This window comes from Vulpes vulpes, chromosome 8 (assembly GCF_048418805.1).
Source record: "Vulpes vulpes isolate BD-2025 chromosome 8, VulVul3, whole genome shotgun sequence".
NCBI lineage: Eukaryota > Metazoa > Chordata > Mammalia > Carnivora > Canidae > Vulpes > Vulpes vulpes.
The window spans coordinates 37,585,011-37,612,357 of record NC_132787.1 but is presented as its reverse complement, the minus strand read 5'-3'; the positions used below and the strand labels follow the sequence as shown (position 1 = coordinate 37,612,357).

Sequence of the window (27,347 nt, the reverse complement as noted above, 5' to 3'; positions counted from 1 at the left end):
TGGCAGGCAGAGGGAAAAGGAGAGGGAGAAGCAGAGGGAGGAAGAAGCAGAGAGGGAGAGGGAGAAGCAGGCTCTCTGATCCCTGCTGAGCAGGGAACCCAACAGAGAGCTCTATACCAGGACCCTGGGATCATGACCAGAGCCAAAGACAGATGCTTGATTGACTGAGCCACCCAGGCACCCCTCATTATCACATTTAGATTAGGGTCAGCACTCATGGCTCTGGGAGTCAGAGAGGAATCTCACTCATTCCCATAGATGTGGCTTTGAAATAGCAAATCCTGCCTAGGTCAGCAAAGTGAAGCACAAGGGTGATAGTGGGGAGAGGTAGCCTTTTATGTCTTTTGGAGCACGTTCATACAGTGTGGCCCCTCAGATGGTACTGTAGTCTATGCTCAACACTAAAGCCAAAGCCTTTCTCTATAAGGTCCTACTGGATTTCTAGAATGTAGAACTATAAATCCCAATTGTGGAAAGTGCTGCAGTCACCTAGCACTTTGCGTTTAATTGCTGGAGTACAAGCAGATCTTTTTTGTTTTTTAGGGCACTGGCATTTGTATCACTGTAGAACATGTCTGGCTTTATTACATACAGGGCTACACTGCCGCCATGAAAGAGGGACAGAACGGTGGTCACAAGGTCATTAATTGTTTTCAATCCAGGGCCTGTGTTTCTAGTTTGGAAATATAAAAGCAGTTGGGACTTCTCCCCTGCCCCCACCCCACCCCAAGATACCAGCCTCATTCTATTACAGAACATAGCTATTTGGCCAATAATTGTTTTTAGTAGCTCTGGGTGAGTTTTACTCCCTGTTCTCCTTGGCTATGTTTGAAATTCTTCCACCTGAAGCTGTCTTCTCTGGCAGGAGGCTTGAACTCTGACCTGAGTTTCTTTTTCCTTTCCTTGCCATGTACTGCCATCATTAAGCTCATATACCTGACTCCTTTTTTCCACCAGTAAGTCTAGTGCTCTTTCAGTCTTCATTAAAGGCTTATCATCACCTGTACTTTGCTGTCACTCTAGCAGTTGGGGGAGAACTTGATGACCTGGCTCCCAAATTTGTGGAATCTTGACCACCCGGGAGGATTTCCTGAGGTCGTATCTACGTGCCACGCTGGGGGCAGACGGACCGCCGCGACTGCCTTCACACGGGGCGTGGTACAAAAGAGGCATCGGAAAACTCTAGAACCTAGTTTTAAAACCAGAATGCAAAAAAAATTAAAAAAAAAAAAAAGGGGGGGGGGATCCCTGGGTGGCGCAGCGGTTTGGCGCCTGCGTTTGGCCCAGGGCGCGATCCTGGAGACCTGGGATCGAGTCCCACGTCAGGCTCCCGGTGCATGGAGCCTGCTTCTCCCTCTGCCTATGTCTCTGCCTCTCTCTCTCTCTCTGTGACTATCATAAATAAAAATTAAAAAAAAAAATTAAAAAAAATAAAAAAAAATAAAAATAAAACCAGAATGCTAGAATTGCGGTCCGCCTCGGCGGACAGAGGAACCGAGAGAACTGGAGCCAAAGAGAACAGGGCCCGGGCCCCGTCGGGCCCCCGCGCGGAACGCCGCCTGGCAGCCTTCGCCCGATTCAACTGGCTCGCGTCGGGCGCCTTGGACGACACTCCGCCGCATCTCAGGAAGTCCTCGGCGCCAGGAGACCCCATCCCTACAGATTCGTAACCCGCCGCCTGGGGAGGCTACACGACCCGCCCCAGACTACGGGGCTGCAGGACGGCACCATCAGGACTTAAAGACGGGAGCCGCTCGCAAAACACAAGGGCGGCGACGAAACGGCGACGGAAAATACATCGGCCTGGGCGACGCGCGGCTCCCCGCGCCGCCGCCCCGGGCGCTCCCTTCGTAACCGCGGCGGAGCTGGCGGCGGGCGGAGGAGCGGGCGGGGGCGGCCTCCAGGCCCGCCGCGGTCACGTGGGCGGGCGGCCTGAGCCGGGGCTCGCGCGCCCCCCAGCGGCCGCACCCGTGGCCTGCCGCCGCGGAGGCAGCCCCGCCCCCGCCCCCGCCCCCGCCCCCGCCCCAGCCTTCCGGCGCGCCTGGAACGTTCTGCGCCGGAACAAAGGCCCCGGGGCGGAAGCCCGACCCCGAAGCTGAGAACCGGCGCTCGGAGGCGACGGCCCCTGAAGCGGCCGCGGCGGGGGGCTCTGGTTCAGGGCTCCAGAGGGGCGTGGAAGGGCCGGGGCCGTCGGCCAGGTTCGGGCTCCAGGCTTCCCTGCTGGGTCTCTACAGTCAGAGGCCCCCTGTGGTTCCACCTCGGAGTTTCCTTGCTTCGCCCCCTGGCCTCCCTCCCGACCAGTGTAGAGGTTGCCCACTCAGGGAGTGAAGCTCTGTTCACCGGGAGCGGGGAGGCCGGAAGCAGGAGACACGCCGCTTCCACTAGAAGCGCGAGGGTGGAGGGGCGCACACCTATTATGATGATCATAGACGCCTTAGCTCCGCAAACCTCACCTGGATTGGTCAGCCCGTATCTTGCTTGCCAAGTCTAATACGCTTTTGTTTATCCTTGCTTATTTAAAAAATACTCGAGTTCTTCTAGTTTTTCTTCCACCTTTATATCCTTCAGGGCCTCTACTTCTAGTGAATCCCCCCCACCCCTTTTTTTTAAACATTTTATTTATTCATTCATGAGAGAGAGAGGCAGAGACATAGGCAGAGGGAGGAAGAGACTCCCTGCGGGGAGCCCGACTTGGGACCCCATCCTAATCCTAGGACCGAGGCATTTCGACCTGAGCCAAAGGCAGCTGCTCAACCACCGAGCCACCCAGATGCCCCTTCTAGTGAATCTTAATGGGGTATTGCACTGGCTGGTGCTTGGTTCATTCCTCCTCAATGACTCTCAAAGTGTAGGGAGGAGGGAAGGACGTTTTATCCCTGTGGGTAAATCCAAACCGATGGGAGGATGTCCCCGATTACTTTCACTTTTTAAAAGAACATCGAGGGACACCTGGGTGGCTCACTGGTTGAGTGTCTGCCTTTGGCTCTGGTCATGTTCCCGGGGGTCCGGGGGTAGAGTGCTGCATCAGGCGCCCTGCAGGGAGCCTCCTTCTCCCTCTGCCTCTCTCTCTCTGGATCTCTCATGAATGAATAAATAAAATAGAAAAAAAAATATATATATAAGCTATATGTAGGTTATGCACTGTACACCATCTACATATACACACTCCTGTGTGTGTGTGTGTGTGTGTGTGTGTATTTCTTCCTTTTCAGATTCAAATTATACTCGAGACTAACACCTTCCTAGTTGTGATGTGCTACTAAATGATGGCAGGCATGGCGGGGAGAACAAAAAGCCCTAATTTTGAGCATTTACTGAAATGCTAAATACTCCCCCCATGACTGATTTGAAGAGGTAAATAACTTTAAGAACATAGATAATAGCAACATTGTTAGGTGTGAAATTTGCCCTCTTCCGGTCCATATTTTGAAGCTTTAACTCTCAGTACCTCAGAATGTGGTGTATTTGGAAATAGGCCCTTTAAAGTGATGATTAAGTTAAAATGAGGCCGTCGGGTAGGCCCAAATCTGACTGGTGTCAGTTTGAGAAGAGGAAATTTGGACCCAAAAGTGCAGTGCACAGAGAAGACTGTGTGAGGACACTATAAGGCAGTCATCTGCAAGAAGGGCCTCAGAAGAAACCAAACCTACTTACTGACACGTTGCCCTAAGACTTCTTGCCTCCAGAACTATGAGAAAATTAAATTTTCTTGTTAAAATACTCAGTGTTTTGTTATGGCAAGCTACTATAAAAATATAGTAGAAATAATTGGAAAGTGATGACTTGTAAATAATTCTTATTCTTAAAATATATATAAATAAAATATGTAATTTATTTAGGGGTGCTTGACCGGCTCAGTCAGTAAGTAGTGTGTGACTCTTGATCTCTGAGTTGTGAGTTTGAGGCCTACATTGGGTGTGGAGATTACTTAAAATCATTTTTGAGAGAGAGAGTGAGCACAAGCATGGAGAGCAGCAGGCAGAGGGAAAAGCAGGCACCCCCCCACACACACACTCATGACCTGAGCCAAAGGCAGACGTCTAACTGACCAGCTGAGCCACCCAGGCAGCCCTAAAAAAAAATTTAAAAAATACATAAAACACAATTTAGTTAAATCATATGTATGCAATTTAAAAAAAAAATAGTGACTGCCTTTAACACCTGGCTTACAGAATTCATGAAAAAGTATCAGTTCTTACAAGCCTGTATGACCCAGCTTCAGCATATCATTGCATATTACACTGAATTCCAAATTTCTATTTTCAACCAAGAACTCTTTTCTCAGTGCCAGGCTTATCTAGCTAACCTCCTACTTCTCCCTTTAGGTGACTCACAGACATCTCAAACTTAACATAGCCAAAACCAAATCCTGTATCTTTCCCCCTAACTCTGCTTTTCTTCTGTATCACCATTCAGATGTTCAAACCAGAAACCCTTGGGGTCATCCTTGTCATTTTTTTCTCCCTCAATGACACTTTTCCCCATTGGCCTCCCAGTAAGGAGAGTAATCCATTCTCCCTCCAAATAGATCTTTCTTTCTTTCTTTCTTTCTTTCTTTCTTTCTTTCTTTCTTTCTTTCTTTCTTTCTTCTTTCAAGATTTTACTTATTTATTCATGAGAGACACAGCATGGCAGAGACACAGGCAAAGGGAGAAGCAGGCTCCCTCTGGGGAGCCTAATGGGAGACTTGATCCTAGGACTCCAGGATCATGATTCAATCCAAAGGCAGACACTCAACCACTGAGCCACCCAGGTGACCCACCATTTTAAACTTTATTGAATCCTCCACTTCTCTCTATTAAATAGACAGGCTATCTATTTTATTATTAGAAATAATAAGGTATGGAGCACCTGGGTGGCTCTAGCTCCTAAAGAACAGAATAAAGTGGAAGTAGTGGTATGTGACTTTGGAGACTGTCATAAAAGGCATAGTGGCTTTCATCTTGGCCTCTTTCTCTCTTGGATCACTTGCTCTGGGGGAAGCCAGCTGCGATATTGTGAAGACAGTCAGGTGGCCCTATAGAGAAGCCATATGGCAAGGAACTATCTTGCCAGCTGTCATATCATGGATGAACCTTGGAGGCAGATCTTTCAGCCTCGGTCAAGCCTTCAGATGATTGCAGCCCTAGCCAACAGTTGGGTGCAGCCCAGCTAAGCCACTCTTGGATTCCTGATCAGAGAAACTGAGATAATGAATGTTGTTTCAAGCTACTACGTTTTGAGATAATTGGTTATGATCAGGTAAGAATTGCATCTGGCTACAACATAGATTCCCCAAAACCCAGTGGCTTAACCTATTTTCTCTTTTATAAAATTAAGTCTCCAGAGGCAGTTCAGGGTTAGTATAAGAGCTTCGTGATAGTTTATATTTCATATGCTGCTCTCTATATTTGTTCTAGCATTTTAGCATGTGGCTTATGTTCTTGCCGTCATCTTATGGTCCCATGTAGTTGCTAGAATGGCAGCCACCACATTCCTGTTTTAGACAGTAAGAGAAGGGGAGAGGAAAAAGGGACTTTCTAGAAGTTTCATCCAGTGACTTTCACTAATAATATCATTGACCTATCAGCAATGCAGGCTGAGAAATATTTTTTAGCTGGGTACAATGCTGCCCCCAGTAATATAAAAGTTCTCTTAGTTAGCTTAATAATGAGAAGACTGAAAAACCCAGTTGAAAAATAAACAGTCTGAATAGACAGTTCTCCAAAGAAGATATACAAATGGCTGATAAACACATAAAAAAATGCTCAACATTTTTAGCCATCAGAGAAATGAAAATCAAAACCACAAGAAAATACCACAGCACAGCCGCTAGGATGGTTAGAATCAAAAACACAGATAATAAAAAATGTTGACCAGGATGTGGCAAAATTAGAACCCTCAAACACTGTTGGTGGAAATGTTAAATGGTGCAGCCACTTTGGAAAACAATGTGGCAGTTCCTTAAAAAGTTAAATATAGTGTTACCATATGATCCAGCAATTCCACTCCTTACAGTTCTACCTGTAAGGAAAAAATTGCCAACAAACTAAGTTGAAATGTCTGAGGTTAGGTTGTATTTGTAATAGATTTTTCACTTTTTTGAAACTTTTATTTTTTATTTTTAAGTAATCTCTACACCTAACATGGGGCTTGAATTCACAACTCCAAGATCAAGAGTCGCATGCTCTACCAACTGAGTCAGCCAGGCACTCCTGTAATAGATTGTTCAAATGAAAATAGTTTCCTTCTGAGGATTTGCATATAACATTAGGCTCTTAGCAAAATGCTTAGTACATAGCAAATGCTCAACATATAGTTGACTGAATGAATATTTTGATACTGTAAATATTTCAGAATGAAATCTCTGTGGCGGGATCCCTGGGTGGCGCAGCGGTTTGGCGCCTGCCTTTGGCCCGGGGCGCGATCCTGGAGACCTGGGATCGAATCCCACATCGGGCTCCTGGTGCATGGAGCCTGCTTCTCCCTCCGCCTGTGTCTCTGCCTCTCTCTCTCTCTCTGTGACTATCATAAATAAATAAATAAAAAAAGAAAAGAAAAGAAATCTCTGTGGCAAGGAATTATGTCCTCCTTTGGAATCTATTCATTATAGCATAGAATTCAATATTTTGATACTAAAAATATTATTTTTGTATTGATATTAATTGGGTATGTAAGCAAGACAAATGAAAACATATGGCCACACAAAAATTTGTATATGAATGTTCATAACAGCATTACTCATAATAGCCAAGAAATGGAAACAACCCAAATATTCATCAATTGATGAATGAAAAAATAAAATGTGATATAAATCATACAATGGAACATTGCTCAGCTCTCAAAAGGGATGAAATACTGGTAGATACTACAACATGGAGGAACCTTGAAAATACGATGCTGGGCAACCCGGGTAGATCAGCGGTTTAGCGCCGCCTTCAGCCCAGGGCATGATCCTGGAGACTCGGGATAGAGTCCCGCGTCCGGCTCCCTTCATGGACCCTGCTTCTCCCTCTGCCTGTGTCTCTGCCTCTCTCTGTGTGTGTGTGTGTGTGTGTGTGTGTGTGTGTGTGTGTGTGTCTCATGAATAAGTAAATAAATCTTTAGAAAGAAAGAGAAGAAAGAAAAGAAAGAAAGAAAGAAAGAAAGAAAGAAAGAAAGGAAAAGAAAGAAGAAAAAAAGAAAAAAAGAAAAAAAGAAAGAAGAAAGAAAGAAAGAAAGAAAGAAGAAAGAAAGAAAGAAAGAAAGAAAGAAAGAAAGAAAGAAAGAAAGAAGAAAGAAAGAATACGATGCTAGGACACCTCGGTGGCTCAGTGGTTGGGCGTCTGCCTTTGGCTCAGGGCGTGATCCTGGAGTCCTGGGTTTGAGTCCTGCATCGGGCTCTCTGCATGGAGCCTGCTTCTCCTCTCTCTTCCTATGTCTCTGCCTCTCTCTGTGTCTCTCATGACTAAATAAATTCTTTAAAAAAAAAAAAAGAAAATACAATGCTAAGGTGAAAGAAGGTGGTCACGTAGGACCGCATGTTATAGGATTTCATTTATATAAAATACACAAAATAGACAAATCTATAGAGACAGGACGTAAATTAATGGTTACCAGGGGCAGAGGTGAGTGGGGAGAGGGGAGGGACATGATGGCTAAGGGACATCGGGTTCCTTTTTGGGGTAACAAAAAGGTTCTAAAATTGATTGTGGTAATAGTTGCACAACTCTGAATATACTAAAAGCCACTGCATTCTACATTTCATTTTACTTTATTTTTAAAGATTTTATTTATTTATGAGAGACACAGAGAAAGAGAGACAGAGACAGAGACTTAAGCAGAGAGAGAAGCAGGCTCCCTGTGGGGACCCCAATGTGGGACTCGATCCTGGGTACCCGGGATCACAAATTGAGTCAAAGGCGAACGCTCAACCACTGAGCCCCCCAGAAGACGTGGGACTTGATCCCGAGACTCCGAGACCATGCCCTGGGCCAAAGGCAGGTGCCAAACCGCTGAGCCACACAGGTGTCCCAGAAGATCTTTTTTTTTTTTTTTTAATTTTTTTTTTTTAAATTTATGATAGTCACAGAGAGAGAGAGAGAGAGAGAGGCAGAGACATAGGCAGAGGGAGAAGCAGGCTCCATGCACCGGGAGCCCGACGTGGGATTCGATCCTGGGTCTCCAGGATCGCGCCCCAGGCCAAAGGCAGGCGCTAAACCGCTACGCCACCCAGGGATCCCCCAGAAGATCTTTTTTAAAAAAATAAAATAATGCTGCTTACAAGCAGTTCAGTTAGTAAGGAAGAGGGGTAGACTGAATAATAGGTAAGCAACTGGCAGTTCCTGCCACAGTTAGTCTCCAAATCATAAAGAGCTCCTAAACATCAATTAAAAAATTAATGATTCACAGTAACATGAAAAACAACTTGAAAAAGCATTTTTTCAAAGGAAACTCTACCCCCAACACGGGGTTCAAGTTCACAACCCAAAGATCAGGAGTCCCATGTTCTACTCACTGAGCCAGCCAGGTGCCCTAATGTTGACAATTTTTTAAAGTTAATATCCAGGGGATCCCTGGGTGGCTCAGCGGTTTGGCGCCTGCCTTTGGCCCAGGGCGCGATCCTGGAGTCCTGGGATTGAGTCCCACGACGGGCTCCAGGCATGGAGCCTGCTTCTCCCTCATCCTGTGTCTCTGCACCCCCCCCCCCCATGTCTATCATGAATAAATAAATAAATCTTTTAAAAATAATAATAAAGTTAATATCCAGCAATAGGGAACACTTAAAAATGACCATATGTCCATATAATAGGCAACTATCAGAAAGAAAGAGGTAGATATATGATTAATGATATTAAAGATGTCCAAGACATATTATTAAATGAAAATAATCCTGTTGGTGAACAGTGTGTATGATTGATAGCATTTTTGTCTTTTAAAAAAATCTATATCTTTATTCATAAATGATAGTGATGCTGGAGGGAGTTCATGGACTTGTGTGTTCCTCTATATACACTTCTCTAGTATTTGCATTTTAAGTTTAATTCAATATTACTTTTATAATTCCAGGAAATTCTACCTAGACCATTCTAGAGGAAAGGATGTCATCAAAGAGGATGTAGGCATCTAGCTGTCATTACACAGTGTAGATTCAATCCTCGTCAATGAAACACAAAATAAAACCTCTAGTGGTTCCTCACGGTTTTTAGGATAAAGGCCTTAGTGTGATCAGCTCTGTTTGCAGCTCCTGCCTCATCCCTGTAAGCATACCTACTGTTCCATCCAGTAGAACTACCTACTTTCTTTGCACAGGTACCAATTGGGCTCTTTCTCCTCGAGGCCTTATGAAAAGTGCTTCCTCTGTCTGGAATCTCTGCCCTGAACATATGATATTATCTAGATACGTGTACTATAAAATTATCCCCTGGCACTCAGTAAAAGCTCTGTAAGTGTCAGGTATCATTATTATAACATCTGTCTCATTATATTGAATTACTCGTTTACTTAACCCAGTCAGTGGCTTGTAAGGCTCTAGATGATGAGAACCGTTTTACTGTCTTTGAGTGCCCAGTACTTACAGCCTGGTACAGAGAAAGTGCTTAATAAGAGTATGCTCAGTGATACTTCCCCAATCTTTCTGTCATGGCTTTTTGTTCCCACCTAATATGTCTTCTTCTTTCTTCTGGGCCAGGAAAAAACCACATCCTTTCCCTTTGGCTACATCAAACCACATGGACTCTTCCTTTCCCACTCCAGTAATATGGTATCATTTATTGGCACCGGCATTTCTAACCTTCTCGAGTGTTTTCATGTTTACTGTCTTACTTCACAGAACAATCCCAGGACTGAGGAAACAGGCGGGAAGTGGGGAGGGCAGGGAGATCCTGGCTGAGGAGGGTCAGCTAAGTATAAGGCGGTTTCCCCCCATTGTCTCTTTTAACCTTCTAAGAATTCTTCTGGAAGTGGACATGTTTATTCCCATTTCACAAATGTGAAAATTAAACCTCAGTAAAATCATATAACCTGCTGAGGAACACATAGCTATTAAATGGTAGAGTGGGTTTTGAACCTGGTGTGTCTGACTTTACAGCCCCTACTAGTTCCATGATATCAAGTGAACAGATTTTTTTTTTAATATTTTATTTATTTATTTGACAGAGAGAGAGAGCACAGCACGGGGAGCAGGCAGGCAGGGGAGATGGAGAGGCAGGGTCCCTGCTGTGGGCTCGATCCCAGGACCCCAAGATCACGACCTCAGCAGAAGACAGACGCTTAACCAACTGGGCCACCCAGGCGTCCCTCAAATAGACTTATCTGTATTATCCAAGCTGGACAGGGCAGGAGATAACATGTCCTGATTTCCAGCCCACCACATCTTCCATTAGATCACTTTGCACATTTTATAATATCTGTAACACACAATTTAACAATTAATCATATGATATCTTACCTTGTTGCCTAATTGTTTTATTTATATTAGATTCCATAAGATTGGTACTGTCTTGGGGCAGCCCTGGTGGCTCAGCAGTTTAGCGCCGCCTTCAGCCCAGGGTGTGATCCTGGAGACCCCAGATCAAGTCCCACATCAGGCTCCCTGCGTGGAGCCTGCTTCTCCCTCTGCCTGTGTCTCTGCCTCTCTCTCTCTCTCTCTCTCTCTCTCTCTGTGTCTCATGAATAAATAAAATATTTTTTAAAAAAGATTGGTACTGTCTTCCTTTCTCCTGGCAGGAATTGTGTCATAAATATTAACTGCCCTGAGCTTTAGTTTCCTCCTCTTTCAAGTATTTATCTCACAGGATTGATGTAAAAATTAAATCACTTGTGAAAGCATCTCATACAGTATCTGACACAAATGCTCTGGAAATATTTGTTGAATCTTAACTTTTTTCTCATCTCTTTCAACAAGTCACACAGACCTGAGTGCCTGGGCATGGCTCTATCAGGTCTTGTTGTCTAAATAACAACGTTGGATGAGGAGTTTTTCATTGGGCACTTGTTGGATTTTCTCTCTTACTAGCACCCCCAAGAAGTTTGTAACAAACCAGTCCAAGTTATGAGGAAAAGTGAGAAGCAATCTACAACCCAACCCATTGTAGATTGGGTTTAGCAATCTACAATGTACTAGCATAGATTACGCTCGTACTCATACCCCTCAGTTGGTGTAGCTAAGCCTATTTTACAGATGAGAAAGTAGTTTTAGGTAAGCTGCTAGTAAACTGCAGATCTGCCAAGACTTCAACCCAGGTCTTAAGGTACATTGGCCTGGGCTCCTTCCACTCCACCAAGCCACCTTCCAAAGGTCAACTGAGTGCAAGGCTGGGTGGGAGTAGAAACCAGATCACGTACCTTGGAATTTCTTGGTCCTCTTCCCCCTTTAGCTTCAGAGCATATTTCTTTTGAATTCACAATACTTTTGTTTTGAGGATGTGCGGTCCCTTTAACGTCTTGAGCGACTTCGCATAGCCCCACCCATCTCCCCTCCCACTTCTCAGTTCCAAGCCCCACCCACTGCTCCTTGCTACCTGCCAATTAACGCTTGTAATCGGATTGGGAATTTGGCCTCTTTACCGGGCGACTACTGGTCCGCTTGCTCTGGGGCGGATTTTCCGTTCTGTCTGTCGCGGGCCCCTCGAGGCCCTCCTCTCAGCGGTTGCCCCAAAGAAGTAGCCAAGTGTCCCGCCCCCTCGTTGCCATAACAGCAGTACACAACGCCTCCTTGAGCCTTTCCCCTCTTCCAAAACTACCTTTCTCAGTCAGAGCCAAGACCCTCTCCGGAACCTCACCTTTAGTGGAGCAGAGCCAGGGTCTGCGCCCCTTGCGAAGGATTGGGTGGGAGGGTTGGAGACTGCGTCAGTCTGGTGCCCCAGAGGGGACAGGGAAATGGGGCTAGATAGGGTGGGAAAGTAAAAAAGAAATGAATGGAGCATGAGTTAGGAATAGAAAGGAGGGGAGGGTTGTAGGAGGTTGGTAGGGGAACGTGGTTTAAGGAGGATGTGGGAAGAACTGGGGAGGAGAAGGCCAAGAAGCAGGGAGGCGGAGCTACAATGGGACAGTTGGAGCCCCGCTGGAGGGCTGGAAAGGCCTGGAAAGGCGTACTGAAGGGACAGAAGTCCTTGGTGGGAAATCGGAAGTGGAGGCTGGGAGTCAAAATGAGGTGTTCTCAGGGATAAGGAGAGAAACGCAGTTGGGAGAGGTCAGGGATGATGGATGGGAAGGGTATCCCGTCAATGGAGGCAAGCCGAGGAGACAGACATTCTTTCTTGGGAGGGGCACTGAGCTTGATCTGTTACTCCAGAGTCGTCAGCAGAGAAGAAAGATGTCAGATGAAGACCTGGAAGATTTCGAGCCAGATCAGGATGATCTGGAAAAGGAAGATGATGAGAAGGAAACAGAGGAGTGGGAGGATTACAAGAAGGAGGGAGAGGAGTACTCAGAGGAAGTGAGAGCATGAAATCCTGGAATTGGTGGGGTCCTAAAGCTAAGGGATCTGGTTGGGCTGGAAGGGGATGCCTGATTCCACTTCCTCTTGCAGTGGATGCCCACGCCACTCACAGAGGACATGTTGAAGGAAGGGCTTTCTTTGCTCTGTAAGACAGGCAATGGACTGGCTCATGCTTATGTCAAGCTGGAGGTTAAAGAGAGGTGCGCTTATGGAGGACCAGGCTGCCGTCGTAGGGCCCAATCTCCTTTTTCACCCTCATTCCTGGGTGTTGCTGCTGGGAGTTTGGATCTCTCTTACTCTGGCCAGTGGAAGGGAAGGATAGAATTTGCTTTTCCAGAACCCTGTGACTCCCCACATTAGAGCTAGCCTGGGGAATTAGACGCTGCAAGGGTATGTTGGGGAATTCCTACTGGGCTCCTTCAATTGTCCATCAGAATGTCGGTTCTTGGCTTTTTGCAGACATATGCCCCTGATCACTGTTAAGAACACACCTATCTTCTCTCCTCCTCCCTCACCACTCCCATCAGTCACCCATTCTTCTCCATCTCCACATTGTCCTCTGCTTTAGGACCTCTGCTCCTTACTGGGTACTTAACCCTAACTCTGGCCTCCTTCATCTCTTAGGGACCTGACAGACATCTACTTGTTGCGTTCCTACATCCATCTGCGCTATGTGGATGTTTCTGAGAACCACCTGACAGACTTGTCGCCACTCAATTACCTTACCCACCTGCTCTGGCTCAAGGCTGATGGCAATAATCTGCGGAGTGCCCAGCTGAATGAACTGCCCTACCTGCAGGTTGCCAGTTTTGCCTATAACCAGATCACTGACACTGAGGGCATCTCTCACCCTCGTCTGGGCAGCCTGGATCTCAAAGGTAGGTCCTTAAGTTGGGCTACACAAGGTTCTCTCCTTCCTAGCTTGGGGCCAACAGAAGTGGGCAGTGTGGTCTTTGGCTGTGCCACACAGCAATTTCCATCCATCCATCCATCCATTCAGACAGTCCTTATGCTCCATTATGACATTTCTATGTGCTGGAGATGTAGCAGTGAACAAACAAAATCCCTAGTCTCATACAGCTTCCATTCTAGTCAGGGGGAGACAGACAACTATCAGTAAACGTAATAACTAAGTAAATCTATAGAGTATGTTAAGAGGAGATATGTGTGGTGGAAAATAGATTAGGATAAAGGGACTAGAGATAGGCACAGGTAGCAACTGCAAACAGGTTGGTTAGGACAAGGGTCATTGAAAAGCTGACATCTGAGCCAATATTTGAGGGAGGAGAAGGAGTGCCCTAGGGCCCCAGAGGTGTTAAGTCTGGAGCTGTCCCTCCTCATAGCCACCTCATATGGGAGGGAGAGGATGATGCAGAGGCTCCCAACATTCAGGCTCTGCTGCTGAACATTTGAAGCGGCCCTCTGAGTTCTTAACACTCTCCTGCTCCTTAGGGAACCGCATCCGCAGGGTGACAGGTCTGGACCCCCAGAAGCTGCTCAGCCTGCACACACTGGAGCTTCGGGGGAACCAGCTGGAGAGCACTCTGGGAATCAATCTTCCTAAGCTGAAGAACCTCTACCTGGTAGCTCGCTGGGTTAGAGGGTGGTTGGTGTAGGGAAAAGGGTGGTGTTCTGGGGGCCAGGATGCCTGGCTTCTAGTAGGCTCTACTAACACCATCATCATCACCACGATCATTTGGTTCATTTATCATTATCATTTATTGAGCACTCACTTGGTGCCAGATGCTGTGGGGATGCAAAATTAAAACAGACAAGACAAGGTCCTTACTTACTTACTTAGCAGGGCTGCTAATGTATAATACATGAGAATAGAGACAATTTGTTTTGACACAGGTAGTAGCATAATTTGCCATAACCGAGGTACAGATATCAAGCCAAGGGAGCCACTGAAATGTTAAGTCTTTTTGACTTGTGAGCTTCTTCATTCTAGGATGGTGCTGAAGGCATTCCTCCTTAGTGGAGCAGTGAGGGTTCTTGGGCATCCGGGTGGTTTGAAGCATCTCCTCCTGAATCAGAGGTGGCTTTGATGGGATGAGCAGCAGGGGGTTACTGCTGCCTTTCTCTGGACCAGCAGCTTCTCCTAGGCTTCTTTACTGTTTACACCTATCTCTACCCATCTTCACTCCCCTCCTTCACCCTTCCATCTCCACTCTTAAGTTTCCTGCATCTCTGACTTCTCTTCCCTGTCCCTACCACCTTTTCCCAATCCATGGACTGTATCCTGGGGGCTAGGCCCAGAACATGCTGAAGAAGGTGGAGGGTTTGGAGAACCTAAGCAATCTCACTACCTTGCATCTTCGAGACAACCAGATTGAAACTCTGAGTGGCTTCTCCAAGGAAATGGCATCACTGCAGTATCTCAACCTGAGGTAGGCACCCCTTCCAGGTCCCACCTTGTTCCTGCCCTAGACCAGGAGAAGCTCTTGACCTCATGTTCTTCCCTGGTTCCAAACCCCCAATCCTAGTCCACTCCTAGATTCTCACCTCATTCTTCAACCTGATATTTACCCCTCCTTTCCTGACTGTGTATAGCCTGGGATCCCTGATTCTTTCTTTCTTTTTTTTTTTTTTTTTTTTTTTTACAATTTTATTTATTTATTCATAAGAGACAGATTTTGAGGGGGGTTTCTCTGTGCCTCTTAGACTTGGATGGCTATTTCCTTCTCCAGACTAAAGAAGTTCTCTGCTATAATTTTCTTTTTAAAGATTTTATTTATTTATTCATGAGGGACACACAGAGAGAGGAAGAGACGTAAGGCAGAAGGAGAAGCAGACTCCCTGCAGGAAGCCTGATACAGGACTCGATTCCAAGACTCAGATCATGACTTGAGCCAAAGGCAGACACTCAACCACTGAACCACCCGGGCATCCCTCTCTGATTCTCTATTCAATAAATCCACAGTTATTGAGAACATGGTATGTGCCAGAGATGGTCCTCATTCTCAAGGGACTTGCAGTCTGGCTCCAATTCTCTTTTCTTGGTCCTATTCCATGTAAATTTCCACTGCCCTAATACATCTCCTGGACCCCTATTTCCCCTTCCCATTTCCTGCTTCTCTTCTCCTGAGAAGATGGCTCCCTTACTGATATAAAAAAAAAAGATGTGCTATTTGAGGAGATAAGAGTATTTGAGAGAAAATCTTTAGATAGAAAGCCACTGGGGATTGATTTGGGGGATTTTCCTCGTCTGATGGAGGATTTTATGCATGTTTCTTTAAGTAAGATGTCAGGAAATTGCCTGCTTAGTCAACACGGTCAAATTCTCAAAGCTGGCAATGGAAAGAGAACCTCCAAGTAGGGAGAGATGGTTACACCTTGAAGCTCCCAGTTCCTGCCATGGTTCTTAGAGCGATCTTTTGCTAATTAGTTCTGCCATTCTGGTTGGGTAGGGTTGGGGGAGTGCTCTTTTCTTATTGATGGTCCAGATAGAGATAAGAGACCCCTCCCCCCCTGCCCCAGCCTTCAGTGGCTGCTAACTGGGGTTGTTTGGAAGGAAGGGTAGTGGGAAAGAGGTATCTCAATGACTAGGAAATGCCTCTGGGGCCAAAGATACTAAGCCCCCTGCCCTGCAAAGCACAGGACAGTCCAGCACAGAGTGCACGGAGCGCTCCAGTGATAAACTCTTCATGAGGTTTAGTCACCTCTATTGAGGTTAAGGCCGAAACGATTAAACCTGATTTCATAGGCAGCCCGGGTGGCTCAGTGGTTTGGCGCCGCCTTCAGCCCAGGGCCTGATCCTGGAGACCTGGGATGGAGTCCCATGTCGGGGCTCCCTGCGTGGAGCCTGCTTCTCCCTCTGCCTGTGTCTCTGCGCCTCTCTCTCTCTCATAAATAAATAAAACCTTAAAAAAAATCTGATTTCATAAAGGCATGAGGCAAGAACATGAAAAGAAACTTACTGCACAGTGAGGCACATTAGATGAAGCTTGTTCTTCAGGCCAGGAGGCCTCAGACCATCCCTAACCCTAGGCTTCTTTCTGAGGGGAGCACCAACACAGCACCCACCTTCCTGAGCTTAGATCTAGTTCCTGCTCCACTGGCCTGGGGCCTCCTTTCTAACCTTTGATTAGATAAGACTGACAGAGAAGAAGTCTGACCCTGAGAGGGAGATTCCCCATCCCTCCAACTACAAGACAGGGCTGTGACCTAGCTTTGTGGCTGCAGAAGGAGAAATATGATCAGCACACTGGTGTGTTACAGAACACACTGTGGCTCTCACAGCTTCCTGGAAGGGGAGAGGCAGGAGTGGAGGAAGGTCGGACAGCCCTGGCTCTGCCATACTATCTGGCTATGCCTAGCAGTTTCTAGGGAAACTAGAACCCAGTGGGAGAGTCCCCCAGAGGTCCTATTCCTGGCAGTGGAGGGGCCCCCAAACCCATTATGCCCCCGGGGTAAATCCCTCCTGACCACACAGGGGCAACATGGTGACCCACCTGGAGGAGCTGGCCAAGCTTCGGGACCTGCCCAAGCTGCGAGCCCTGGTGCTATTGGACAACCCATGTACAGATGAGGCTGACTACCGCCAGGAGGCCCTGGTGCAGATAGCACACCTCGAACGCCTGGATAAAGATTTCTATGAAGAGGAGGAGCGGGCTGATGCTGATGAGATCCGTCAGAGGTTGAAGGAGACCCAGGAGCAGGAGGCTGAGGTTGAGCACGACTCAGAACTGGACCAGACATCTATGTAGCTCTTCCCGCCTCCCAGGATAGTAAGGAAGCTGATGGAGAGGCAGGAGGAGGCCAAGGGTCTGTCAGACAGGGCAAGAGAAGTTGCTCACTGAGGAGGTGGCTGAGGAAGGGATATAGCAAGGAGAACCCCTGGAAAGACAGACTTAGGGGTCTGGTGGAGGGTGTGTGTCTCAGGGTGAGTAGAGACGACCAGAGGGGCCTGGAAAGGGGTGAGGAAAGGCTTAGGAGAATACATTAGGAGAGGGAAAGGAAGGAAGAGGCCTGTGTGGGGCAGATAGCCACATCTGACACATCTGTAGATCAGCCAGAAAGGACAGGTTTGGGGCATGGTGGGGGTAGGGGAAGGAGGGTGGAGGTGGTGGTGGAGGATAGAAGCTGGGTGGAGGAGAGGAGGCAGGGGAAGAAGATCTCGCACTAAAAATCTGAAGCCAAAAATGACAGGAAACAAGGAGGGTAGGGAAAGAAGGGTAGGATGAGGCAGCAAGAGACTGAGGAGATGAGCCAAGGAAGTGTGGTGGCTGGGCACTCTGGACCTGGTCGCAGACAGCAAGGGGAATGAGGCATGGCCCGGGGTTTACTTCTGCTGTCTTCCTCCAGGAGATCTGACACTGGCCCCAGGACCTGAGAAGTCTCCTAGGAGCCGTGCTGCTACAGTCACACCCCTCATTCTGAGACAGAGCCCACCTTCTCTTGCCTCAGCCCTGGGAATTCATCCCCGCCTGCCGTCCAGGCTCTGTGATGGGCACCTGGGCAGCCTCGGGGTGGGCCCGAGCCCCGCCTGGAACCTGGGGGTGCGTGTGTAGGGTGGGGTAGGGTGGGGGTGGGTGGGGCGGGGGGGCCCTCAGGCAGGTCTGGGGGAGCCAGGCCTGCACCCAGGGGACGCTTGTAGAGTTGGCTGCGGAGGAGCTGCGGAGGCGGCTGGGTGTGTTAGGAACAATTTGGTTATCAAATAAAGAGACATTTTGATACTCTTGTGTCTGAGGGAGTTTATGAGACACCAAGGCTGTCATGGGCTTCACTGGTGCGGGGCTGTGCCTGTTACTTTCGAGGGGAGCGGGGCGTGGGTGTGAGCGCGCGTGGGTGCTGGGGTCCGGGTCCTGGGTCGCCCCCAGCCTCTTCCGCATCGCTCTCCTCCGGGACCCCCCTCATCCCACCGCCGTCGGCCCCCCGCCCGCGCTCCTACGTGCTCCTCCGCCGGAGGCTCCTGACTCATCGGGGGCTCCGGGTCACATGCGCCCGCCCGGCCCTATCGGCGCCTCCCCCCGCCCGCCCCCCGCCCGGAGCCGCAGCCGCCGTCGCCGCCACTCCCGCTTTCTCTGCGCTGCCGCCACTGCCGCCGCCGCCGCCGCCGCCGCCGCCGCCACAGGCTGAGTCTGCAGCCCCGAGGTGAAGCCCCAGCAGGCCCCTAAGCCCCTCCGGCCCCCTGCCCTAGCCGCCGCGTCCCCCGCCCCCGCCCCGGGCCCGCGCGCATCCCTCGCCCAGCCGCGCTGCGCACCTGCTCCGTCATCCGCACCTTCCCCGGCACCCTCCCTCCCCGGCCTTCTGGGACCTCTCCTCTCGGTTTCTGGCCGTCGCCCCCAACTCCTTTGGGCACCAGGCCTCTCTACACCTGTTTCTCTCTAACTGGGCCTTTCTCCACCCTTGACTGACCCTCTCCCCATACCCCTCTTCGCCTCCGGTTCTGTCGATGTTAAGTTAGGGGTCCCCCCCGCCGACTGTGCTTTTTTATCCTGGCACGTCCCCTGGCTTTGCTTGTGGGGAAATATCTTCTTTTCCCATTCCTCAGCATCCCTAGACTTCTAGACTCTCCTCTCTCACTCCTCCCCCACATTGCCTCTCTCCTTTTACATTACCTCTTGCTGCTGCACGGGGGAGGGATGGGAGGAGGGGAGAATTTGTCTAGCAGAGGGGGGGTGGGGAGGGCGGGCAGGGGTTGGGACAGGGAGGATGGGCCCAGCCTTGCCTCTCTCCCCAGATCTCTTCTCCCTCCCTGCTCAACCCCTAGGGACTGAGGGCTTCCTTAGGACCCCTCCCCAGACTTTTCCACTGTCTGTCTCTTGGGAAGAGGAGGGACGTACGTAGTTTGGGAGAGGACCTGGGATCGTAGAGTGGGGGTTGGGTGTTAAGTTGGCGTGGGATGGGGGCTCCGGAGGAGAGGCCCCAGCTGCCCAGACAGCCCATCCTCTTCTTGGCTCCAAGGAGAAATGCAAGCCTGGCAGCCATTACACTCTGAAATGGGGGAACCCCACCAGTCGGCTGCTGGAGCTACTGAGGGGGCGCCAGGGAACCTCGGCCAGTGCCCCTCCCTCCTCCCTGCGGTGTCCTCCCTTCTCACCGTTTGATCCTACCCCGCCCCCCACTGCATTGACCTTCTCTCCCCACGGGGGGGGGGTCCCTCCTAAGCCCGGACTGCAGCCAGCTCCTCCCCACCCCCCACCCACTGCAGTAACCTCTTTCCCGTCCCTCCCAGCCTTTAGCCCCGCCCACTGATCAGGCTCCACCTCTCTAAACCTCTTATCTTTCTCCTTCCTTCCTTTCCACCCAAGATCTCAGCCATCATGTCGATAGAGAAGATCTGGGCCCGGGAGATCCTGGACTCCCGTGGGAATCCCACGGTGGAGGTGGATCTCCACACGGCCAAAGGTAGTGAGCAGGGCATGAGCCTTTCCCCAGCCTTCAGGCTGGATTTCCCCTGGCCCCGGAGGGAAGCTGCCTTGATTCCCAGTGGGGATGGGGTGCTGGGCCAGGCTTGAAAGCCTGGGTTATGGGGGTTGGGTCCTCCTCGTCCAGGGGCGCCAGGATAGGCCGATCTCTGTGTTCTATTTTAGTATATGGAATATACCGTGCCTCTGCACTTTTGTGTGTGCACCTATGTGCATGTGCATGTGTGCATGTGTGTGCTGCCTGCATAGCTTCATATCTGTGGGTTCCTACTTGTGCATGTGGGACCTCAGCTGGGCAGATGAGGAGGCCAATGCCTGTGCTTGAGACTGTGTGTGTGTGTGTGAGAGAGAGAGAGAGAGCGCGAGCGAGCAGTGTGGGGATGGGACTGGACGAAGCAGGCAGTTTGGAACTGGAAGGCTGAAGGAATCTCTGGTCCCCTTAGTATCCTTCTGTGCCCCCCCCCCCCTTATTTCATGTTCCTCTCCCAGGTCTTTTCCGGGCTGCAGTGCCCAGTGGAGCCTCCACTGGTATCTATGAGGCCCTGGAGCTGAGGGATGGGGACAAGCAGCGTTACTTAGGCAAAGGTGAGGACTTTGCTCTCCTCCAGGCTCTCTCATTGCTCAGCTTTATACTCCTACCTCCCACAGGTTCCTGACTCCCTTCTTGCATGCCCCCCACCGCCCCTCCCAGCCTGACCCATTCTGGCCTCTCTGCCTCTCCCCAGGTGTCCTGAAGGCAGTGGACCACATCAACACCACCATTGCTCCTGCCCTCATCAGCTCAGTGAGGCCCACAATTTGCTGGGGGCAGCAGGGGCGGGGGTGGGGGATGTGGATGGGCAGGACCAGGGTCCCCAGAAGGAATCCTGGATTAGAGGAGGAGGGAGAAAAGGGAGAAAGGCCCACCTCTTGGGAATCATGGTTACCAAGGGAAGAGTGGGAAGGCTCCTTCATTGGCCCCTGCTCCCATGAAGCTCAGGTCCCCCGATGCAGACAAGCTGCTCTCAAGGAGAGTATGTGTGTATGGGGTGGGGCCCTATTCTTTAGGGCCCAGCCTCCATTCTGGCGGGTGGTGATGGTGGCTTTGCACACAGGGTCTCTCTGTGGTGGAACAGGAGAAGCTGGACAATCTGATGTTGGAGCTGGATGGGACCGAGAACAAATGTAAGCCAGGGCTGGGAGCAAGTGGGGAGGCATGAGGGGGAGGACGTGTGGAGCAGACCACATGGAGCACTGTGGGGGCTTCCCAAGGAAGGCCTGCCAGGACTGAGCCCATCTCCCATTCTCGTCCAAAGCCAAAATAAGAGAATGAATTTAACTGTAGTGGGAGGGAGTGACATTAGGACAGAAGGGAGAACTTCTTGCAGCACCAAGAGGGCGAGCTGGCAGGAGATAGTCTGTGGTCTCAGGATCTTTAGAAATAGGTGGAGCTCTCTGCCCTTTCCCATCAAGTCACATGTGTGTGTGCGTGTCTCCCCACTGTTTTTAGGAGAGTACCAAGGAGGTATTCTAGGAATGCAGAAGGGGGGGGTCTCCTTTACTGGCTCCGTTTGGGGAGTATAGGTGGAGGCCAGGGCTCAAGAAGACAGGGGACATGCTCAGCACCTTCCTCTCTAATCTCCCAGCCAAGTTTGGGGCCAATGCCATCCTGGGTGTGTCCCTGGCCGTGTGTAAGGCAGGGGCGGCCGAGCGGGACTTGCCCCTGTATCGTCACATTGCTCAGCTGGCTGGAAACTCGGACCTCATCCTGCCCGTGCCGGTGAGCCCTGCCCGCCGTGCCCAGGCCTCTCCTAGGAGTGGGGTGGGGGAAAGCATGAAACCCTGTGAGGAATGATGAGGGCAAAGTGCATCAAGTCAACCAAAGTGAAAAGATGGTGACAGCAGACTTCGAGTCTGGGAGGTTGGGGCTTAACACTCCCAGGAGTGGAGGAGGGAAGTGCTCTGTGACTTTTCTGCTCTGTGGCCCCCAGGCCTTTAACGTGATCAATGGTGGCTCTCATGCTGGGAATAAGCTGGCCATGCAGGAGTTTATGATCCTCCCAGTGGGCGCTGAGAGCTTTCGGGATGCCATGAGACTTGGGGCGGAGGTCTACCACACACTCAAGGGCGTCATCAAAGACAAGTATGGCAAGGATGCCACCAACGTGGGAGATGAAGGCGGATTTGCCCCCAACATCCTGGAGAACAGTGAAGGTGAGGCCAGGAGCCCCACTGACTGCGTTGGGTCTCACTCCGTCTTGGGACGGAGGGCCAGGAAGAGCTGCATACTTCATCGGGGCCTGAGGAGTATGGGTGGGAGGCCCTCGATCTGGCTCAGAGAGGTACCAGTGCTGGGGCTGGGTCCCCGAGGGTCTGCCACATTCATTCACAGGCAGGCCTAAGAGGACAGCCCTCATCTGCACAGCCAGATCTGTTAGCAACTGTAAGTTCTTACTAGAGCCCCTGGGAATGCTGGGAGGTGGTCTAGGTGTCTTGGATCCATCCTGGACTTGAACCTCATAGGATTCTCAGTTTGATGAGACACACCATACTCTAGAGATTCTATTCTGAGTCTATCCCATTTCCACCCCAACCTCTCAGGCCTTGAAGATGTCCAATTTTTCTCTGCCTTGGCAGGAGCTGTATAATGAATAGAAACAATAACAAGAAGTGGCTGAGAGTTCAGCCACTTGGGCCAAATTGCCTGTATTTGAACCTTGACTTGAAGAGTTACTGGCTGGTGATCTTTCCTTTTTTTAAAGATTTTATTTATTCATGAGAGACACAGAGAGAGAGGCAGAGACAATGGGTGAGGGAGAAGCAGGCTCCCTGTGGGGAGCCCGATGTGGGACTTGATCCCAGGACCCCAGGATCACGCCCTGAGCCGAAGCCACCCAGGAGCCTCGTGATCTTTCTTACTTCTCTGTGCTTATCTTTCTTATCTGTAAAACAGGAATAATAACAGTATCTACCTCTTAGCATCATTGTACTAGGTGACATAGTTAGCTCTCAATAAATAATAACTGTTTACAAAAAATCTGTTATGAACAGAATTGCATTCCTTTGCCCTCTTAGAAGATGGGCCTCTCTTCCCAGCTCTGGGGATAACCCCACCAGCAACTGGAGTACGGCTTCTCCCCAGCAACAGTGCTCCGCCTGGGCTCTGAATTCCTTTCTTACTCTCATTCCCCTTTGCCCACCCTTCCCGCTGATAATTTCACTGTATTCCATCCCCAGCCTTGGAACTGGTGAAGGAAGCCATCGACAAGGCTGGCTACACAGAAAAGATTGTCATTGGCATGGATGTCGCTGCCTCGGAGTTTCATCGTGATGGCAAATATGACTTGGACTTCAAGTCTCCTGCTGATCCTTCCCGATACATCACTGGGGACCAGCTGGGGGCCCTCTACCAGGACTTTGTCAGGGACTATCCTGGTGAGAACAAGGGTTGTGGGAGGGAGGGCAGCGCGAGGGTCAAGGGGCAGGCAGGGACATGTGGGGCAACTCTGGACCTTATGGGGTGCTGATTCAGGTGTCAGAGGTCTGAAAAGAGCCTGAGAATCAGGCCTGGGGGTGAAGGAGCCTCCTGCAGAGACGGGCTGTGTCTGTAGTGTAAATGTGCAGGTACCTATGGTGAATCTGTTTCATCTACTTCGTCCTGATCAAAGTTCCAAAGCTACTGGGATCATGGGGAGGGCTTTGGAAGGAACCAGAGATGGTGAGACGGTTACCGGGCCCAGCAGAGAACTTGTACTTATAGGTGTTTTTGACTAAGGAAGTTGTGGATGTGGAGCGGAGCTGGAAGCTCTGTGGGAGCAGAACAGGAAGGCTGAGGAGGAGCTGGGTTCCTCTCTCCAGGCCTTCCAAGGGCTGTGACCCCCGCATGGAGGAAGCTGGTTTCTATTTCCCTGAGACAGAGCAAGAGAAAGCAGCAGAATGAGGATTTAGAATAGCACCAAGGAAAAGCTTCCCAGTAGTGAAAGTGGGAAAAATGCAAAGATAGTTTTGAGAAAAACTCTGTATCCTTGTTTTTTGGCAGCTTTTCTTTTCTTTTTTAAATATTTATTTGAGAGGGAAGGAGCATGAGGCAGGGGAGGAGCAGAGGGGAATGAGAGGGAGGGGGAAAGAATCTCAAGCAGACTCCATGCTGAGCACAGAGCCCATCAAGGGACTCAATCCCATGACCCCAGGATCAGGACCTGGGCTGAAACCAAGAGTTGGATGCTCAACTGCCGCCCCCCCCACCGCCCCAGGCACCCCTGGAAGGATTTCTGAAAGAATTGAGATAGGAATCAGGGCAGGCTTATCTTGGAGGCAGGGAGCAAGGATAAGCAGGTTCAGTTAGCCAGGGGATTCGACATTTCAGAGAGTGATAGGGGAAGGTGTTCCTGCTTGCTGCAGAGCCCCAGGGAGGGTCAGCAGCCCCTCCTGCTCTCCCTGCAGTGGTCTCCATTGAGGACCCCTTCGACCAGGATGATTGGGCTGCCTGGTCCAAGTTCACAGCTAATGTAGGGATCCAGATTGTGGGTGATGACCTGACAGTGACCAACCCAAAGCGTATTGAGCGGGCGGTGGAGGAAAAGGCCTGCAACTGTCTGCTGCTCAAGGTCAACCAGATTGGTTCGGTCACTGAAGCCATCCAAGCGTGAGTGTCCCCAGACTCTCCCCAACCCAGCCCGTTTCTATAGGACACCTCTGGCAAGTGCGCCCAGCCTCATACTGGTACAGATGCTGAAGGGAGTGGGAAACCTGCAGTCACCTTCCCAGCTCTTTTGGTTCTGCCCCACCCCCCAATCCACCCTACACTCTGTGCTCCTCCCAGAGAGCTTTCTGTCAGGTGTTTCTTGACATAGAACCAGTGTTGGTTCTATGGGCTAGGAAGAGAATGCCTGGTGTGTGGGCTGGGGGATCAGTGTTGGTGTGTATGGCTGCAGGTGCAAGCTGGCCCAGGAGAATGGCTGGGGGGTCATGGTGAGTCATCGCTCAGGAGAGACTGAGGACACGTTCATTGCTGACCTGGTGGTGGGGCTGTGCACAGGCCAGGTGAGTGCAAGAGAGATCTGTGTGGAATTGGTGGGTTCTAGTCAGGTGGGTGGGGCTCTCTTTCCAGGGGTCAGCAGGTGTCAAGGGAATGTCAAGGGAGCTTGTAAGTTTTCTTTTAGGGGATGAAGCAGCCACTGAGCTGCTTATCTCTGGGGATGTTTCAGATCAAGACTGGAGCCCCATGCCGTTCTGAGCGTCTGGCTAAGTACAACCAGCTCATGAGGTGAGGACACCTGGGGAATGATGGGAACCCAGGGCCCAGAGGGTTAAAAGCTCTGTTTGCCCACCATTCCATCTCCAATACCCAGGGCCTGGAAAACAGTAGATATCCAGAAAATATTTGTTTTTGAATGATGGCTTTACTGAGGGCCTGATCCACAGCTCCTGGAGGTCAAAGCCAGGGCATGTCCACGCTTGGGCCAAGACCTAGAAGCAGGTGGTGTGCCTGGCTCAGAGCATAGGGGCTTCCTCAGAGCAGGAGCGTCCTGCTTCCCTGATTCTTTCCTTTCTGGCTCATCTCTCTCAGAATTGAAGAAGAGCTGGGAGACGAAGCCCGCTTTGCCGGACATAATTTCCGCAATCCCAGCGTGCTGTGATCCCTTGACTTTGCGCGGAGACCTGGAACCCCCCCTCCCGTCCTCCTGGAGCTTCTTCCTTCCTGTCCTGCTCTAGGACATTTCACCCTGGACACCCCTGCTGACCTGCTGCGCCATGTTCCTTGGCTTGTCTGGCCCCCTGCTGTGTGCTCCCCCCCCCCCCACTACACCCCCCCCTGCCCTGGTTCCATACTCTCCACTTCTCTGTCCTTTCTCCTCAAAAATTGGCCATGGGACTGAGGATTATAAGGACATCCAGGCAGAGCAATCAGGGTCTCACAGGTGCATCAGGGTTGGTTGGTGAGGTGTTCAGAGAAGGGCCATGGGTCACCGTGCTTTGTGCTGCATCCACCCATTTTCCATGTCTCGGGGAGCCCAGGAAGGTCATCATGCCCAGGTGGAAGGGAGCGCTGGCTGCATGATCTAATGCGCCTGGCCTGAGACTTTAGGGGATTATTTATTTATTTATCGTTGATTAGTCTTGATTGATCGTTTCTCCCTAACTCCAGAGCCCAAATCTGGCCTGACCGGAGAGATTGTGTGTGTATTTCACGGGTCGTAGAATCGAAGATGGCCTGGGCTTGGGAGGGTCTTGCTGGAACTGGAAGGGTAACAAGGAAAGGGCCTTGGTGTCCGCCCCTTTGTGTCTACACCAGCCCTGAACCGAAGCCGGCTAGGTCGAGGTGGGGGCTGTGTACCCTGGGGACGCTTCCCCATCACTCTCTCCTCAGCCCTGGCTTCCCTGTTCTTCCTCCAGCTGCACCAGAGCAATGTCTTGCTCCCCTGTGCCATGTTCCACAGTCGCCACCACATCTGTGGCGTGGGAATGAGCACCACCATTAAAGTCTGAATCACAGTGCGTTGTTGTGTCTGAAGAGTCTTACTCTAGTCATATGCGGGGAGAGAAGATGGAGCGCCCACACCCGAAAGTTGGTGAACTCGGATAGCAGAGCTGGGGAGGACCCAAAAAGAGGAAGAAACTGAACAAGTATGGCTAAGACGATGGCACTGCCTCCCCTCCCTGGCCAGGCGGGGACCCTTGTTGCCCCCCCCACTGCCTTCTCAGCATCAAGCCTGGCCCTGGGACTGGGGTGAACCAAAAGTTCTCCACCGAGAATTCCCAGAAGTGTCAAAAATGTGTGTGAGCATTTTTTAGGAAAAGGGGTGCAAACTATTCTCAGGTTCCTAGAGGGCCATGACCAAAGAGGGGATAAAGCTGTGTACTGGAAAAGCTCCCATCTAGGCCTCTCCCCAATGCAGTCTTGGTCATTCTGGGTAAGAGCACTGTATGGGCATCACCCCCTGCAAGATGGGGACCCAGGGAGGGGAGTGGTACCCGGGGCTACAAAGGAGGGTCTGAGGAAATGGAATCTTCAGGAAACTGGAGAGTCAAAGCCACAAGTGTTGGGTTTACCTTTGAGCAGGACCCCAGTGTGTGGCTGGAGACCCACTATCACTCTTCAGTTCCAAGGGAGCCCTGACTTTGGCACAGGGACCCAGGAACTCCCCAGGAGGAGAAACCCTCTCCTGGGGCTGGGACACAGAGCAGAACCCAGCAGGCAAGGGCTACACACGGGAGCTGTGGCCACTAGAGGGAGGCAAGGTTCCGTGGGACGCCACACTCAGCCCGAGCTAGGGGTGTGATGGGAGGAATTTCAAGGTTGTCCCCTCTGTGGGCCTCCTAAACTGTTTCTACTCTGAGTTCTGGTCCTGGGCTCTCTGCCATCCTGCCCAGCTCCAGGACAAGGAGAGGATTTTCGTCCTGAATGGGCAGGACCCATGTCTCTGCTCTTCTTCCTGTGTCACTGACACCTCAGCCATTTTCAGTTCAGAGAGCTTCTTGCCTCTGCTCCTCTATGCCTCTTAATTTCAGGGTGGGCAACTCATCTTTCTCTTCCCTCCTGTCTCCTGGCGCCCCTTTCTGTTCCCTTTGGGGCATGCTTTTCTCTGTGCCTC

At 50.4% G+C, this 27,347-nt stretch overlaps 2 protein-coding genes across 6 annotated transcripts; both read left to right on the top strand.

Annotated features, from left to right (window-relative positions):
• The first annotated feature begins 11,674 nt into the window (after nt 1–11,674).
• Nucleotides 11,675–18,078, top strand: LRRC23 (leucine rich repeat containing 23). Of its 4 annotated transcripts, XM_072766103.1 has the most exons (8): nt 11,675–11,762; nt 12,254–12,397; nt 12,491–12,600; nt 13,025–13,278; nt 13,853–13,983; nt 14,654–14,790; nt 16,836–17,130; nt 17,708–17,843. In XM_072766103.1, the coding sequence occupies exons 2-7, from the start codon at nt 12,275–12,277 to the stop codon at nt 17,107–17,109; spliced, it is 1,029 nt and encodes a 342-aa protein (XP_072622204.1). In that variant the 5' UTR covers nt 11,675–11,762; nt 12,254–12,274; the 3' UTR covers nt 17,110–17,130; nt 17,708–17,843. The 4 variants fall into 4 exon arrangements, with proteins under 4 accessions (XP_072622204.1, XP_072622206.1, XP_072622205.1 ...); XM_072766105.1 differs by lacking the exon at nt 11,675–11,762 and having other exon boundaries at nt 11,960–12,397; XM_072766104.1 differs by lacking the exons at nt 11,675–11,762; nt 12,491–12,600 and having other exon boundaries at nt 12,081–12,397; nt 16,836–17,070; nt 17,708–18,078.
• On the top strand, nt 18,065–26,250 carry ENO2 (enolase 2). Of its 2 annotated transcripts, none has more exons than XM_025995300.2 (12): nt 18,065–18,496; nt 19,657–19,753; nt 20,263–20,358; nt 20,499–20,557; nt 20,868–20,937; nt 21,399–21,532; nt 21,744–21,966; nt 22,990–23,187; nt 24,196–24,397; nt 24,687–24,795; nt 24,960–25,018; nt 25,322–26,250. In XM_025995300.2, exons 2-12 carry the CDS (start codon nt 19,669–19,671, stop codon nt 25,389–25,391), a joined length of 1,305 nt encoding a protein of 434 aa, XP_025851085.1. In that variant the 5' UTR covers nt 18,065–18,496; nt 19,657–19,668; the 3' UTR covers nt 25,392–26,250. The 2 variants fall into 2 exon arrangements, with proteins under 2 accessions (XP_025851085.1, XP_072622202.1); XM_072766101.1 differs by lacking the exon at nt 18,065–18,496 and adding an exon at nt 18,962–19,184.
• The last annotated feature ends 1,097 nt before the right edge of the window (nt 26,251–27,347 follow it).

Coding starts and splice junctions, on each gene's coding strand:
- LRRC23 (XM_072766102.1), top strand. CDS start 12,159: ATGATGGATGGGAAGGGTATCCCGTCAATGGAGGCAAGCCGAGGAGAC. Junction 13,984..14,653: donor AGCTGAAGAACCTCTACCTG/GTAGCTCGCTGG, acceptor CCTGGGGGCTAG/GCCCAGAACATGCTGAAGAA. Junction 14,791..16,835: donor CTGCAGTATCTCAACCTGAG/GTAGGCACCCCT, acceptor CTGACCACACAG/GGGCAACATGGTGACCCACC.
- ENO2 (XM_025995300.2), top strand. CDS start 19,669: ATGTCGATAGAGAAGATCTGGGCCCGGGAGATCCTGGACTCCCGTGGG. Junction 19,754..20,262: donor GGATCTCCACACGGCCAAAG/GTAGTGAGCAGG, acceptor TTCCTCTCCCAG/GTCTTTTCCGGGCTGCAGTG. Junction 23,188..24,195: donor CTTTGTCAGGGACTATCCTG/GTGAGAACAAGG, acceptor CTCTCCCTGCAG/TGGTCTCCATTGAGGACCCC.